Genomic DNA, 17721 nt, shown 5'->3' with positions numbered 1-17721 from the left:
CATTCTAGGTCCCTGACTGGAGGCAGCAATGAGAACCACAAAAGGGACTTTTGTTAACGCATTCCTGTCTGATCATCTCTAAAGTGAGGCTTCTAGAACCCTGGGTTTTGAAAACCTGGCAAAGCACTCTTCAAAGAAGATGCTGATGAAGAAGTATGATTGTATAACATTTTACATTAAAAAAAATACCATTTTTTCCCTATCATAGCCTTAACTCCTAGAATGAACTTTCTAGAGGCGAATCTGAGTATGTTACTTGCCAGTTGTGTTTTCAGAAATAAAGCCCAAACTCATTAGCATGGACTATTAGAACAGCCAGGAGCCAGCACCTGCCAGGCCTTTGGCATTCCTTCCTGCATTCTTAACTTCCTCCCTCCCACCCAGGCCAGTCCTGCGCTCCCCCTGGTACGCTGCTGATTCTAACTAGAAGATCTTCTATCACAGTTTAATTGCCATTCATCCTCTCAGACTTTTCTCAGAGGAGGCAGCTAACAGTGCCAAGAGCTTACCTCAACCACTGTGCTAATTATGATAATGTGTTTACTTTCCTACCTCCTCCAGTAAACTGGGAGCTTCTAAATTACCTTTTCTTCCTTCGGCTTCAAGTCCTCAGACCTATCTGAAGGTATATTCTATCACTGGGAGACCCTTCAATCTGTTTTGATGAACTGTCGATCTCTTAAAGCTTAATCTGATAGTGGTGTTCAATCTGATCAATGTTATAATTTTGTGTTTGTCTTTGAAGGGGAAAAAACAAAAAGCAACTGAATGTTGTTTCAAAAGTGGATCATTCCAAATATGGTCAAGGTCGTCAGTCATATGAGGTGTCAAGCTTCAAAGAGCAGATGCAATACTTTTTGAAAAGTCCACACATGATTAAGTATGATTTTATTTTAAATTCCTTTTTATTAATTTTTTTTCATTGTACTGCAGGGTATGTGGGATATTAGTTCCCCAACCAGGGATCAAACCTGTGTCCCTTGCATTGGGAGCAAAGAGTCTTAACCTTTGGACTCCCAGAGAAAACTCAAGTATTATTTTTACTTACATAGATTCAACTCAAAGTGGAAAATTTATTTTCTCTATCATTATAGGTTTAACTTAGCCTAAATTATTTACTCATCTGAAGTTTCAAAAATGATGCTACTATTTCCAGTAGGCATCTCAAAAACCAAGAAAGAAGAAAAATAATTCATAACATTATTAGTCTCTGTTAATTCCAAGAAGTAATCAAGGTAGCACACTGAAAAACTTTTACACTTGTTTGAATGGTCTTATACAAAGGGGGCTATAATTGTGGTAATTATATTGGAGAGCATTAGTTGCTCAGTTGTGTCCGACTCTTTTGGGACCCCATGGACTGTAGCCCGCCAGGCTCCTCTGTCCATGGGATTCTCCAGGCAAGAATACTGGAGTGGATTGCCATGCCCTCCTTCAGGGGATCTTCCCAACCCAGGGACTGAACTTGGGTCTCCTGCATTGCAGATGGAGATGCATTTACCTGCTGAGGCATCATAATGGAAGGTCAGGAAAAGGAAAAAAAGCCCAAATGCAGAGGCTGTGCTGTAAATACAGTCATGTCTTTAAACTGTAACCATCAATCCACAAATCTGACTTGAGTCAAACTTTAATCCTTGCTTATATTTACTCGTGTCATTTATCCATCTTTCAAATATGTATTATAGTACAAACACCATCTTTTAAAAAGCATGTTAATTTTTAACAACATTCAAAAAACTTCTTTAGAAGCTCCCTTGAAAAATATTCTTATTTAAGATACCAGTGTACCAAAAGGATCTACCTAGGGAAGCTGCTCAATATGTCTTCTGGGTGCTTCCTACACCAAAGTGAAGATCCAGCCAGACGTGAAGATACTTTAAGCAAACTAATGTACAGAAACACCAGAAGTAACCTCACACTGCTTTTGTGAAAAACTGGTGTAACAGCTAGTGGTTGGAACTACTGCAGAAAGCCACAAATGGACAAAGCCAAATGACACAAAATAAAAAGACAGCGTATCTGAGGCTTGAACAGCTGCTATTAATATATCATGTTAGAAAGAGACTGAATGAGCCGAGTGAGCGCAGTGATGAAAGCTGGTAGGTTTATGTAAGGACTTACTTTAAGAGAAATCACAATATTTCACAGAAATTTCCCCAACTTTCCAAAATTGCTTTTCCATTAAAATACGAAAATTTCAATTGAAGCAATAAAACCGAATTTGTCCTGCATTTCCAATGACTCCTCTGCTTTCCTAATATTCAATACAATACATGTAAATTATGATTTTCTCCTCTGTTAATATATATAAGGCATGGCTCAGAACAAATACTCTTGCGACAGAAATAGTATGGGTGAAAACATAGCTATTACAGTTGGTTGATGGATAAAGGATCCATGAAAATACATTAAACATAAGTGTTTAAAACATGTATGTATTTCTGTAGCTTCAATTACTCAGAAGTATTTGAAAAACTCACCTGCTAACTACTAATTACAGCAGCTGACATCTATAACTGGGGGTATAAACAAGACTAGAATGTTACTCATCCATTGTAGACCCTTCCCAAAAACACAATCAGAGAAACTGGTTATATTGGGTGTTGAATCAGTTATATTGAGTTTTGAAACTAATGAAGCCACATTTTATAGAGCTAGCTTTGTTTATTACAAGGTTTAGTTAATAAGAGATGCTAGAATAAGATTGAGTCATGCATCTGATGTCACAAAATCTGAAATGAGAACAGACTCATCAGATACTATGCACGGTGAGAAAAATTTTAGGACCGTTTTATAGATTGAGTTTTTTGTTTTTAAATGTATGCCAATTAACTTAAAAAAAAAGTATTTTAAAGTCTTTATTGAATTTGTTACAGTATTGCTTCTGTTCGGATTTTTTTTTAGTCCTGAGGCATATGAAATCTTAGTTTCCCAACCAGGGATCGAACCCACGACCCTGTGTTGGAAAGTGAAGTCTTAACCACTGGACCACCAAGGAAATCCCTATAGTTTAAGATTTTAAGGATAAACTTTTCTCTAAGATCTGAATATTAAAATGTTTTTCTCAAATAGCTATAACTTTCTAAAGTGAGTTGATAACGTGTACCCTGCAGTATTAAATACTTTCTCATGCTTCCTCTCATATCATATTAATTTTCAAAAGTAGAGCAGTGCTAAAGAACAGCAAAACACATTTTTTTTTTTCCTATTTGGATGCAGTATTTCCAGGTGGAACTAGTGGTAAAGAACCCTCCTGCCAATGCAGGACAGTCTTCCTGGATGGGGAGATCCCCTGGAGGAGGGCATGGCAATCCACTCCAATATTCTTGCCTGGAGAATGCCATGGACAGAGGAGCCTGGCAGACTACAGTCCATGGGGTCTCAGAGTCAGAGATGACCAAAGTGACTTAGCCCAGCATGTGCACATTTACTAATTATCATGGAAACTTTTTGAGGTAAGCAAAGTAGATTTGTTATCCCCATTTTATAGATGAGAAAACCAAGTACCTGAGGGCCAGGGGACTTGACCAAGGCTCACAGCTGGGGACTGATGGAACTGGTACCCAAAAAACACTTCTTATTTTTTTTAATTACTATGACTTTAGTAACCTCTTTACTGTTTTGCTAAACCTATTTTCCTTTTTTTCTTTGCCAAAAACGATGTGGAAATTTTATTCTGGGTGCTTTTTCAGTTCATTTCGTATCTAAGCAATGATGCCAAATCAGTCATCTGACCCATGAGCTCAGGATTGTCTTTCAATAATTCAGCTTATTTTTTTTTCCCTGCTGTGCCATGTAACTTGTGGGATCTTAGTTCCCCTACCCGAGATTGAACACAGGCCTTCAATGGTGAAAGCACAGTGTACTAACTACAGGGCCAGAAGGGAAGTCCCTCAGCTAATTTTTTAAAGATGAAAGAGAATCTTCAAAAGTAACTAATCTTCTAATTTGCTCTGTTCTATAGTAGAGTCACCATAGGTTGGTTCAGAGGACTAGGATAATCTCTCATGTACTAGAACATATAGTACTTTCACTACATACATAGGGAGGTATAATTATGCATACATGCAATACATATGATGTATAGTACACATGCCATATTATTATGCTCTGTACACAAAATAATATATACCATAATACAGGGTCCATGAACTCTGTCAGAGCTAGATGATACTAAAAGCGTATCACTATGATCCTGCAACTTTTCCATATCAATAGGAATCTTTTCTGATTCTGTGTTGTGCTTACCACAGGGAACCATGAACTGTGAAATACACTGGGAATTTTCAAGCTGCGCTCTGCCGAGCCAGAGGGGAGCAAAGCTGGAAGAACGCAGGGCTCCGTCCCTCACCCAAACCACTCCACCTCCATATTTATGTAGGGACCTCGGGATATAAAACCGTTACGTTTGGTGTCAAAAGCTAGGGATCTGCTTCTCATGTGCAATAATTTAGAGGAAAACAAGAAAAGAATCAGTTGAGCGTTAAAATGAAGATCTCTTTCACAGAGTTCATAACACTTCCATCTTAATCCTTCCACCATTTGTGGGCTCAATTATAAATCTATCCATGCCCAAACATATGTTTGTTTGTTGTAGGCAAAGAATAACATGACTAGTGATGTCTAAATAGATTTTAAAGCAAATGAAGACCAAGAGAAACAAGAAGAGAAGTTATCACATAAAAAGCCTGGGATGCTCACGCCCTTTCTAAAGCAGCCAGCCCCGATCATGGCCCTGCGGCCAGGGCCATGTGGATGGCCAGGAGTGTGACACATGACCAACGGACTGACCAGCTGTCTGACCAAAGATGGGCACTGGACCCAAAGACAGCCCGCACGTGGGCTGGACTCCAATCTACAGTGCGGACGGACAAACGAGACCCATCCGACGGTGGCTGAGCGAGCTGGTAGGTTAACGAACAAGGCAATTAGCAGGGGACATGGAAGCTGTGAGGGCCCATAAAAAGCAGCCATGGGGCAGCATCGAGGCCACAGATGCACATCGGAGGCCAAAGCTCTCTGACAGCAGAAAGCACAGAAAGTAGAGGAGACAGCATCAGAGAAAACAGGAAAGAAGGGAAGAACGGGAGGGAGAAGCAAGCAGGATCGGAGACCTTCCAGAGGACAGAAATGCAGGGAAGGCGGGACAAAGTGACAGCCACCGGGCGGTGTCTCAGTTGCCACTCACTTTCTCTTTTCATTTACTTAACAGCGGAACAAAATAAAGCTCATTCTCTTGAAGATATTCCTACTCTCAGTCTCTGTTCCCCACACCGGGAACTTAACTAGAATAACTATTAAAGATCCAAGGCCAGGTTAATGAGAAATTTACACAAACATTAACATGCTTTTAAAAAATCTACATATAGCACATGACACTTTTCAAATGTGCTGGAAGCCCCAGAGATGGTGCCCCGCATCCCACCACCAACATACTAACTTATTTGGTTGCCAAGATTAAATCACACCAGCGGCATGCTGGTTTTAACCGCTTGAATCCAAATTTTAAAAACGTGGGTATATATGACCAATTTGGCTGAAAAGTTTCTTTTACACTTGACAAACCATGCCACCTTAGAATTCAATGTTACTTATGAAGCCCAGGGCAAAAGAATAGACCAGAAGCATTTGCTTATACCCCAGCCAAGGCAGAATCATTTTTCAGAAGTTGTTATACGGACAGAGTAGAAAGAGTATACAAGCAACCTTGCTGTTCTTGAAGAATGATGTCAAGGGCACTAATAATCTCAAGTCTGCTTTGATATCAAATACTCTGGAGAAGAGGTTACCAAAGGGCAGAAAAGACCATATCTAGCTTGTAAAAGTGTGTGGTATGGTCTGCAATGTTCTGTTGTTTCAAATAATTAAATTAGCTGGTACAGCTTAGAAATCAAAAGACAATATAAGCAGAACCCCCAACTTTGGACTTCTCTTGATAATCAGAATATTTTCCTCTCGGAGCTATGTTAATTTAACAAGTTCACAAAGGGCTGCCGCCAGGCAATGGTTAATTACTCCATTTGGATGGGGCAAGGGCATTTCAGTTTTTCCTAATTGTCTTCCGTTGCTTGCCAATCCTGGTGAATATTTTAGTGTGTAACCTCTGCTCTAGAGATAGGAGACTTAAAAACATATAGCATCAACATAGGACATAACAATTATTAATCTCTAAAAAAGGAATACCACTAAAACAAGTGGATGACTAAGGTAATGTGAAATACTTCTGAATTACTAGTCCCGATTCTGTTTTGGATTTAATGACAGTTAAATAAGCACCTAAACTGGCAACCCCTGGTCCTTTTGCCATGCCATGCTCTCCTTACCTTTTCTGTCTGGTTTGAGGTTCCGATCCACAGGGGGTGGTTCACAGTCTGCAACAGGAACTGGCCTTCTGGGAGGGGTCTTGGGGCTGGACCTGAAGCCCATATGAGCAGGAGGAGGCACTTGCATTCCAAATGAAGAAAAGTCAAATGTCCCTGGAGTCATTGGAACATAATTTGCTTCCTGAATTGGTTCTGTGAAACTGCTGGAATGTTGTCGTGGTGGAGAGTTGGGATTCATGGGCACATAATTTTCATCCAGTTCTTCACTTGATATGCTTCCTGCTGTCAGTATGTTTTTGATTTTCTAAAACACACATACATTTCTTTTAATAAGCAAGAGCTGTTGTCAAACAGGAAAACACAATTGTAAGTCACGCCTATTCATGTGGATCTGAAGGGACTTTTACTTCAGAATCTCATCTAGTCTCAGGGCCCTAAGTGTAAAGGTTTTGACAATGAAATGCATTTGATGATGCCAAGGTCAATTATACTTACAAAATGGTTGTGGAAGCCTTCGAGTGAACTAGATCTATCACTTGGAAATGTTCGTGGAATATCATAGCAGTCTTGAGAACTAGCATCTAAAATAGAGAAAAAAACTATCAATTTTCTCCCCATCTTTGTCAGTTCTTGGGGTGATCAGGCATGACCTTCTCTCTCTCTTTTCATATATTCATGCTTTACACACATTTTAAAAAGGATGCTCAAAGAAAAATATCTTGAATTGAAACATTAAATAACTAGAAAATGCAGACACTTATAGGCTAATCAGTACTAGTATTTGATTATGACATTGAGACAAGTTATCTAAAGATGGAAAAAGAAATACTTCTATTTCCTCATCTTTTGCACCCTTGGGTCCAACTTACATCTCACTAACTTATAACTACCTCAAGATACATTACAGCCACTTCAAGGACTAAGTTAGAAATTGGTACTGAATGGCTAGACAAGTATTGGTACAAGCACCATTCACAACACATCAGATCTTCATCTTTTTTAAAACAACTGGATAACTCTATCATGAAATCCCAAAGTGTCAGCACATAGTTTTTAGGGTCTGTGCCTTTTAAACTTGTTTTTTTTTAAAATTTTCAGATCTCTAAGAACCTCAGAATCTAAGCCAGACTCAACGGTACAGAAATTGGTAAAATGACTAGGGGTAAGGGGAGAGAAGACTCACAGCTTTAAAAATAAATAAAACCAAATAAACAAAAAGCAGAATGACTTGACTGGAACTGTGTACCAACTGGCAGACATAATGTAAAAACTGTTATCTGGGAAGGAAACGAACAGGGCCCTGAGTACCACCTGGCAGACATAATGTAAAAACTGTTGATCTGGGAAGGAAGGAAACAGCCAAACAGATGTAACACAGAAGTGGCCGTAACAGGACGCAAATACGGGAAAGGGCATGACCCGGCAAGGCTTTGTGGCTGGTCCATTTCCTGTTTCTCTGCCCCATGGGTATGCTCACCCAGGACACAGAGAAAGTGAGAAAGAGGGGTGCAGGCTTCCTGAAGCCTAAAGTATTACTAAGGCCATACTTCTTCAGGGATGTGAAACTCCTCCTCTTCTTCCCTTACAGCAAAACCCACACACAGGCACATGCCCCAACACACAAACATACTTCCCAGGATTTACTGAGACTCTGACACCTTTGGTGTCTCAGTGGATACCTGCAGCGCTGAAGGAAAAAGGGACTGTCCTTTAACATCACACTTTGCTTCCAAGAGCAAAAAGAGGTTTGGGGGACTTCTCTGATGGCCCAGTGATTAAGGCTCTGGGCTTCCAGTGCATGGGCCACAGGTTCAACCCCTGGTGGGGGAACTAAGATCCCACCCGCCTCAAAGCGCAGGAAAAAAATTAAAAAATAAATAAATAAACAAAACAAATAAAACATCTTAAACAAAAATTGCAGGAGAAAATGTTAAAAAAAAAAAAAGAGAGAGAGAGAGAGATTTTCTATCATCAACCTCTAACCCGGGAGAAGCCAATCGGTGCTAACCTTTTCGCAATTTGTTCAGATCCACAGTGGAAATGGTATTGCTACGTGAGGGCGGCAGCCCGGCTGTTGGGATACAGTAACTGCTGTCAGTGTCCGAGGCCGTGCGTGTGATGCTACACGTGTCCACAGGAGATCGGTCATGAGCCGGATGCGGTTTCGGTGGCCGAGGCGGAGGAATATCTGGAATAGTGTCTAGTTTTGATGTCTGCCCCAAGGCGCCTTCTGGAAATGTTCGTGGAATCTGGTAAGTATTACCAGGTGTTGGAGGAATGTCATAACTAATAGATACATGCCTCATTTGAGGCTCCACGCTCGAGGTCCCAGACGGGGTGTTAAAAACATACAGTTCTCCGTCTGCTTCGGTACTCGACGGAGACACCTTTGGTAAAACGTCGTGGGAGTAACTGCGGGGCAGGTTATAAAGGCTGGAGTCTACCGAGAGGGATGCAGCGCGAGACGGTGGAGAGTCGTACATCATGTGCTGCTGGAAAAAGCCGTTCACTCCATGTTTGCTCTGGGAGGAAGCAGGGTTTTTATGAGAAGGGACGTTATCATTGCAGTCGGTTTCCGAAGAGGTGGATTTTGCAGAATCAGCGTGCGTTCTAAATAAAAATGGTTAATGACAGAAAAGAAAACACGGTGAAGACCTAGGACTACATTTTAGTAAATATACTTCTAGCTCAGCAATCAAAATCCATGCCTTTTTCTCATTCGATTTTTTGGTATGTGTGATCCATCGTATTGAAACCACGAATGTTCCTGAGTTTTTAACGATTATGCACCAGATAACAATACCGCCACCACAAAACCAAAAGCATTCTCCCTAATTCCTGTTCTGTACCTGCCCACACCCTCAACTCCACCTATGAATTCCACACGTAAAACCACAATTCCTGAAGCACTGGAATTAGAAAGGTACAAAACTCGGAGGAGGGTAAATGGTTAAGGCACAGGGCACTGGGAAAAGGATTTCCTCTGAAGAGCGTGCAAAAACTTCATACCAACAGCTTATCAGAGTGATCCTCAGCTCTTTAGCTCACCTGTGGCACTCTGTTGTCAAATTTAATGAGGACTTGGTATTGAATGAATTCAGTGTGATCTACAAAGTGTCAACTCAATGGGTTCTGCGTATCTTCCTTTCTACTAATTTTCTTTAACAGATATTTAGCCAATATCATAGGATCAAAGGATCAAAATACAAGCCATGGGGTTAGCCAACTCCAAACAATAATTCACCTTGAGACATTTCATTAGAGTGTCTTTTACACTTTGGGTGCATTTTCAGTCTCTGTATTTTGTGGTATCACAAAATTCGGGAGTAAGTCAAAACGCAGCTACCAATATCAGAGTGCTTGTCCTTCCTTAATGCTAAACTAGATACCTTAACTACCTATGTGCGTTGTTCAAAGTCCTGGAGGAACTTAAACTCAATATTTAAAAAATAGTAACCTGTGATAGTTCTTTTCAAGGGCATATCTTCCTGACATCTTGGTAACATCTGGCACTGGGTATTGCATTTATTCACTGAAACTCTCCCCTCCCGCCCAGTATCACGGGAACTTGACTGCAATATCCTGACTTTCCTTCTTCCTCACTGATTATGCCCTTGTTTCACTGACCAACCCTTTCTTCCCATCTGTCCACCTGGAAGCGGCTCTCAGGAGACAGTCCTCTAAGTCTTTACCGCACACACCATTAAGAAATCCTCCTTTCCCGTAACTTCATCCCTACTGAATGCTGACAACTCCCATCTTCTCACCAAACTCTGAGTCCCATATCTGCCAACGGTTCAAATTTATTTCCACTTGGTTATCCCAGAGTTCCCTTGTGCATGTGTACCAAATCAAACTCAACTTACTTCTCAAACTGGTGGCCCTTTCTGACTTGCCTTGACAATAAATGTCTTTATCTGAATTGTCTAAACTCGGAACCCCATCAGCTTTGATTCATTCTCTTTGATTACCACCATTGCTTGGGCACAAAGTCCTTCTTTCTACCCAAGTTATCTGTTCCCCTTCTCTGTTCCCACTGTCACCACCCAAGTTCAGGTCTGGGTCTCTGCTGAAATCGCCAACACTGGGCCCTCCTCAGCAAACATCTTTCCTCTTTCTCCCTCTTCCAATAGTACCCATGGTACCATCCACAGGACCAAGACTGTTAGAAGATCAATATTTTCAAAACCTGGTTTTCATGACACTCATCTAATTCCGAGAAAATCCTGTTAAGAGTTCCTACAGTCTGCGGGAACTACAAAAAGCCCACAAACTACTCTACCTGGCACAGAGGCTACTATTATTAATAGCCTGATTCCACCTTCTATGTCCAATCTCACGACCTACCGGTTCCTCAATGGAACCCGTCACTCCAAGCAGGCTCTCTTCCTTAATGTCTTCCTCTGGTGGCTCTCATCTTCACCTTCCCTTGCCCTTAGGCTATTTTTACATAAATTTTTAATGACGGTCTCCTCCCACCAACCAGGTATGGTTCAAACCCTACTCCTCCTATGAAGTGTCTCACCCTCCATCTCGAAAACACATGCATTGTTCTTTCTAGGAATTTCTAACACATATTCTAAAATGTGCACTTCATTTAATTCAAATGTGAAGAGGAAGCTAGAAGTACAATGAGTACTAAGTTCCCTGTCCTTGACTGGTTTAGTTTAATGGAGAATAAATGCAACTAGCAAGTTACTTCCGATTTCTGGAGACATGGAGGCATACCTAGGATGCTGTGAAAACCCAGAGACATTTAATCCTGCCTGGGTGTTTGGGGGAAAGTCTCCTAGAGGAGCAGAAGTCTGAGCTCAGTCTTGTAGGACAAACACAGTTCTCAAGGCAATGTTCACATCTTGCCTTCATCTGTAAGTACTTCATGCTTTACTTTTAAATTCTGAAGGTGACTGCACCTGAGGGGCTATATCTTATGTCATTAGTTTGTACCTTCATAGAACCTAGCGAAATGGTGAGCCCACAGTGGATGCTTCACAAATATTTGCTACTGAACTGTCACTTTTGCAAAATACAGATACAAAATATATCTGAATAACGATTTTGAGCATAATTTCTGTGACAATAGGAAAGCCGTGATACCAGTGAGATTGATGAAAGACACTACATAAAAAGAAAATGTACGGAAAAGTGTCACTTAGCTGTTGGCTTTTAAAAAAGCAGATACGGAAAAATAATTGTGGAGTTCCCTAAAATAAAATCTTAGTTAGTAGCATATGCCACAAAGTTGCGAGTGTATAATTTTAAATTCTCACAGCAAACAAGCAAAATCAAGTTAGAATTTTATATTATTAACTTGTGATGATTTATAGTTTTTTTGTTTTTTTTTACTTTTACAGGTAAAATCCCATTATAACAAATATAGAGAAACTTGTCTTTGGAAGGTTTGTGAGCTTCTTCTGCTATCCCAGGGGATGGTTCTCAGAAACTAATTTATGGATCTTAACAAATTCTATATAAAAATTTTTGAACAAGGAGTTTGTATGATCTTAGGGTCCAATAACAGTCATTTCCTACATAAAAAAAAAAAATCTTTTTTTTTTGTTATAAAAATAATTCTGGAATCTAATACGTTTAAAAAATATCTTTCACATTTCAATGCAATTCACATCCTCCTTAAATAATGCAAATTAAGACAAGAAATATACCCAATATTACTAGTTCTGGGAAAGATTGAGGCCAAAAGGAGAAGGGCATGACAGAGAATGAGATGGTTGGATGGCATCACTGACTCAAATGGTCATGAGTTTGAGCAAACTCAGGGAGATAGTGAAGGACAGGGAAGCCTGGTGTGATGCAGTTCATAGGGTCGCAAAGAGTCGGACACGACTTAGCGACTGAACAACAACAACATTACTAGGTGTCATACAGCTGTTAATGGTATCACAGGCATCGTGATCATCTGTTTCTGGCTCAACTCTCATTATTACTTCCAGCCTTCCAGTTATCAACATCAAATGAGAAGAATAATCAAATTAAAATATAATTCGCTTAGAAGAAGAGGGGTCTGGGAGCAGAGATAAAGATGACAGGGAGGGACTTCCCCGGTGGTCCAGTGGTGGACTTTACCTTCCAATGCAGGGAGTGTGGGTTCGATTCCTAGTTAGGGAACTAAGATCCCACATGCCTAGCAGCCAAAAAACCAAAACAGAAAACAGCAACAATATTGTAACAAATTCAATAAAGACTTTAAAAAACGGGGCACATTTAAAAAAAAAAAAACAGTGACAGGGAAACCAAGGGCTTGGGGAAAGGTTTTATACTTTTGGTCAAGCACTGAAACCCATATACTTCATTCTACTTAAAAATCTGTTAAGTCAAGGCACGTGGTAAGCTCCGCTTCATTGCTAGGTATGAAAATTTGAAAGTTTCAAAGTTTTTAGCAATATATTTGATTTTGCCAAATTTCAGTAACATCTGATTTGTTTAATCCATAGAATTTGCTGTATTGGGATTTTACCTGTGTGATTAATTTCACACAGATTCAAAGCAACCACAACACACTCACTGCAATGGAATCGTTTTGCTTTCAAAATCTTCTAGCAGTAGGTATTCCTCTCCTTCTTCAGAAACAAAAGATGACCCTTGGCTGGTTTACAATCACATAAGAAATGGAGCAAGATCACCATTTATAAATCAGTGACATCTGTTAAGCAAGTAACACTGTGAGTCCGTAACAAAGACTAAGACCCAGGAGACAGATTTCCAAAAAAGCCATGAAGGCAGGAGTGTTCTTTGCCAAAAAATGATCAACAATGTGTTTCTTCAATAAACTCTCCAGAATATCAGAAATCATTAGCAGAGGAACATCACCCTGAAGTGTAAGCCTAAGAGATGACCTTCTATAGATGGTTTCTTTTAAGGCTTAAAAAAGTTTCAAGGTAAGAGGCCTAAGTGTATGCTCGCACACGCATCACGTCGTGGTTTACCTGGTGGGTTCAGGCTTCTTGCTCTGACAATTGATTAGCAAGAGGTAGTCTTGAGGATCCTCCTGGATGCCAAGGGTCTCCAGGTGTGGTGGAAGGCTGATGAGCTGGTAGGGAGGCGGTGCAGCGGCGGAAGAGGCATCCACCTGGGAGGATGGTGGTGCTGTACTTATTGCCAATGGTAAATCGGCTGGTGCCTGTAAGGAGCTGCCAGGTGGTTTCACAGGATCTGCAAAACCCAAGTGTAACCATCACTGTCCATCCCACTTTAAGGTTTCTTTAACACAGCTACTTGAAAGTTTGGGGATAAATCGTTTAAACACAGAGAACCTGGATAAACTAGGACAAGGTCAGTTAAAATTCGTACCATGTAAATGGTAATGCTGATACAGAAAATGATTGGTTCTCATTAAAAGAGATCTGAAGATAGGGCTCTTTCTTCCAGATGCTCTTAAAAAAAAAAAGCCATGGTTGGGAATTCCCTGGAGGTCCTTTCACTGCTTGGTGCTTTCACTGCTGGGGGCTGGGTTCGATTCCTGGTCAGGGAGCTAAGATTCCATATGCCACCAAAAAAAAAAAAAAAGCCATGGTTAACATTGCCTTGAAGACTTTGATTCTGAGGCTATTGAGAATGGAGATGTTAGCACAAGTAGCAGCAGATTTTTTCCCCATGATAATCAAGTGGAAAAGCCAGCCTTTCTAAGTCAAGCCAGCCTTCTAAGAAGACCCAGTTTATTATAAAGTATCTACAGGCACATGATGCTGTGTATACCAGGGCCAGCTCTTCTTCCCATGTTTATTTTGCTGTTCATTCTTTTCTTTGTACCTCTCAACTGACTAGGGAGAAATATGTCTCGTTCCAGGATTCACATTTAAGGAAACAGCTTTTCTTTAAGGTATCACCTCTTCCCTCAGCTCATAGCCTTATTTTCCATTTACTGGATTTCTGTAGTATTTTCATGCAAAAGCAGTTGGCAGAGAAAGTAGTAATTTATTAAACACTTGACTGCATTCTGAGAAGACATGAAAATAGCTAAGCTGTGTAATATGAAGTAATTTGAAAACAACTGGAAAGCCTAGAAAAAAAATCTCACTGTATTCACTGACAACCATGGAAATTATTGAGAACCCAGGAGAAAAACTCTCCGTTAGTCTGGTTAGCAATACGAGGCTATAAACCCAGGGAAAAAGGATAAATGCTCATATTCAAATAAACAAATCTGTTTATATTAGAACAGAAAAGGCTGGGTTGAAACTGAGATTTTTCACAACAGAACATTACCTAAAAATGCTAAAACATGGTAAGGCGACTTAAAATGTTCTACAGAATAGAATAACAGACAGGTCATTTGGTCTATCAATTCCCTAGGGAAGAGCTATACGTCTGCTCTCTCTTCTCTGAATTCTACAGAGTAAGTACACGTGCTTTTGATGAGGTCTATATGTATTCAACATTAACATCCACATATGCACTACAGCCAGGATTAAGTAACTCATTTCAAAATTCTTCTTCCTAGGCAGAGAAGCTCATATCCTAATGGTAAAGCTTGAACAATAACATGCGAGTGTTGTATCTTTCACCCCAGACAGCTCAGTTGGTAAAGAATCCACCTGCAATGCAGGAGACCCCGTTCAATTCTTGGGTTGGGAAGATCCACTGGAGAAGGGATAGGCTACCCACTCCAGTATTCTTGGGCTGCCCTTGTGGCTCAGCTGGTAAAGAATCCACCTACAATGTGGGAGACCTGGGTTCGATCCCTGGGTTGGGAAGATCCCCTGGAGAAGGGAAAGGCTACCCACTCAGTGTTCTGGCCTGGAGAATTCCATGGACTGTATAGTCCATGGGGTCGCAAAGAGTCGGACATGACTGAGTGACTTTCACTTCACTTCACTGCCATCTTTGGGCTTCCCAGGCAGCTCAGTGGTAAAGAATCCACTTGCCAATGCAGGAGACGTGGGTTCAAGCCCTGGGTTGGGAAGATCCCCTGGAGAAGGAAATGGCAACCCACTTCAGTATTCTTGCCTGAGAGGAAATCTCATGGATACAGGAGCCTGGTGGGCTACAGTCCATGGGGTTGCAAAGAGTCAGACATGACTGAGTGACTTTCATTTTCACTTATGACAGGGATTCATTCACTCATTCTTTCTTATTTATGAAAGGCCAGAACAGAAGTTGGTGGGAAAATAAAACTTTCCAACATTTATATGAGATAATGCCATAATTTCATGAGAACTCATACGAACCTCATCATGTCTGATGTTGGTTGTAAATAGTGTTTACAAAAAACCTCATGAAATTTTTACTGCTTTGATTCTGTTACAAATATAAAGAGATTTATTCAAGGGGATTTAAAATGCCATAGATTTATCAGTGACTCAGAGTAAATCCTGGTGGAGTGTTCAACTTCAGAGAACTATGAAAAATATTTACCCTTTAAAGAGCTTAAGAAAAATATATACAACATTGAGGCGAGAAAAGAAGCAGAGAGATCACAGAGTAGTTGCTGCATCCCATATACCCTACAGGGTGTGTTTACAAGTATATTTCACATACTTCTTTCTTCTACCACAGAGATTTGGTGAAACTGTACAGTCCAGCTCAGTGTTTACTTCTGACCAAATAAAACCAAACATGGCAAAAACATTACTGTATAAAACAGTATGAATTCTAGTTTTCCACTGTAATTCCTAAAATAACTTTTCCAGGTGGTTGTTTTCATAGATACACTTTTCCTATAGCAGAAACTACACTGGATGGCTATATACTAAATGAACTGAGTGATTCATCTTAAGTGGGAAAACAGTCACCCAGCTAAGCAATCACTTTTGTCTCCTGTTGTTTTTATTAACACAATGGGACTATTTCATTTTTAACCTTCCATTTCTGCCACCTGTGAATGATGCAAGAGTCTCTCAATTTTCTGGAAGGAGGAAAAAAAAGAGATTGGGATGTTTTACTATCTTGTTCACAATATGGGAAGACTTGGGTATACTTCTAAGTGGCAAGAACTAGAGAGAAACTTCCATTATGTTCACCAGCAAGCTCACGGAAGAAAAGACCTTCAAATAGTCGTGAACAGCAGTCCCAATTGTTCCACAAAACAGTAACAACTTGGGACTCAGATAATGGACCATCTGCAACGTTTAGTGTTTGGGATGATTTTACTCAGGGTAATTTGACTATATACTCAACTCTGTATATTTCAATGCCAGTATGGCATGGCGTCTAGGTATTCTGTAACAGAAGATTTCTAGCCAAAGTTAACCAACTGGTCTGAAAGAAGAACCTTCTCTTTGACCTTATAAAGACACAGGATTAGCCCCTATTCGACCCTATGAGTAGTTGGGCAGACCGTGTTTATCGCTTTCTGCCTCACTTGGGTTTCTGACTTACTGATCTTTCTAAGTAATACCAGAATCATGTTTCTGGGAATCAAACATCAGCATAGGGTGTGCTTCTGTGTGTAAAATTATTTCCTGTCTCTTAATTCAGAAAGCATGAAGAGAATCTTTAGCATGAAGTAAAGGCCTAATAAGCTACTGTAGCAAACACTTGGTTGAATTTTACTTAGAAAGCTCACAAGGACTGCTAAGGAAAGTCTTAACAAGTTTTCAGTGAACAGGAGTAGATTGTTCTTGAGGAGAACCACAAATAATAGATTGGGTCACAGGATCCCTACCTTAATGCACAGATTTTTTACCTTTATGCACATTATGGTTTCTGGAACCATAATGCTCTGGAGTAAGTGTCCCTCACACAAGATGGGATGGGGTGCCCACATAATGCCTCGAAATATTCAAAATAATATATGTTTTAACCAAATGGAACATGTGCTTAAGCCCAGGGAAGCAGTGACACTCTTTGTTAATGGTAAGGGAGAATGTTACAACACTGACGTGACAAGATCCTCTGATTTTGTAACTACTGACATACCCTACCTGAGCAAGTGGTGCATACATGCTACGTCACTTCAGTCCTGTCTGACTCTTGGCAACCCCGTGGACTGTAGCCCGCCAGGCTCCTCTGTCCACGGGATTCTCCAGGCAAGAGTACTGGAGTGGGTTGCCATGCCCTCCCCTCCAGGGGATCTTCCTGACTCAGGGATCAAACCCGTGTCTCTCATGTCTCCTGCACTCACAGACAGGTTCTACGAGGACTGCCTGGGAGGCCTGAGCATGTGGTGATAAAATAATTCGCAATATATTCACACAGTGGAGGGCTACACAGGATGTAAAACTCCACAAGGAACATGGATGGATCTCACCGACTTACCACCGGAAAAAAGTCAGATTCAATGGTTTTATTTGTATAAAGTTCAAGCATACGCAAAACTATAGTGAGAGAAGCAAAATAGTGGTTACATTTGAACTTTTTTCTGTGTTTTTACAAGGAAGACGCATGAGAAAACCTTGTGGGGGATTGGATTTGTTCCATTTCTCGGTTTGAGTGGCCAGTT

The 17721-nt window shown here is 40.5% G+C and overlaps 1 protein-coding gene across 22 annotated transcripts in view; it reads right to left on the bottom strand.

Annotated features, from left to right (window-relative positions):
* Window positions 1-17721, bottom strand: part of GAB1 (GRB2 associated binding protein 1) — a 123209-nt gene that overhangs the window by 11882 nt on the left and 93606 nt on the right. For 18 of the 22 annotated variants that reach the window (XM_081543625.1, XM_081543626.1, XM_081543633.1 and 15 more), the window contains 4 exons: window positions 13268-13493; window positions 8332-8933; window positions 6819-6904; window positions 6324-6627 (listed from right to left, as the gene is read on the bottom strand). In XM_081543625.1, coding sequence (XP_081399751.1) covers window positions 6324-6627; window positions 6819-6904; window positions 8332-8933; window positions 13268-13493 — 1218 coding nt within the window. Of the gene's footprint in view, window positions 1-6323; window positions 6628-6818; window positions 6905-8331; window positions 8934-12846; window positions 12928-13267; window positions 13494-17721 lie in introns of all 22 variants that reach the window. The other 4 variants (XM_081543617.1, XM_081543612.1, XM_081543614.1 and 1 more) reach the window with 1 other exon arrangement.

The sequence above is a fragment of the Giraffa tippelskirchi genome, chromosome 11, assembly GCF_054371585.1.
Source record: "Giraffa tippelskirchi isolate mGirTip1 chromosome 11, T2T-mGirTip1v1.2.pri, whole genome shotgun sequence".
Classification (NCBI taxonomy): Eukaryota; Metazoa; Chordata; class Mammalia; order Artiodactyla; family Giraffidae; genus Giraffa; species Giraffa tippelskirchi.
The sequence above is the reverse complement of the archived record's forward strand: the minus strand, read 5'-3'. Positions and strand labels throughout refer to the sequence as shown.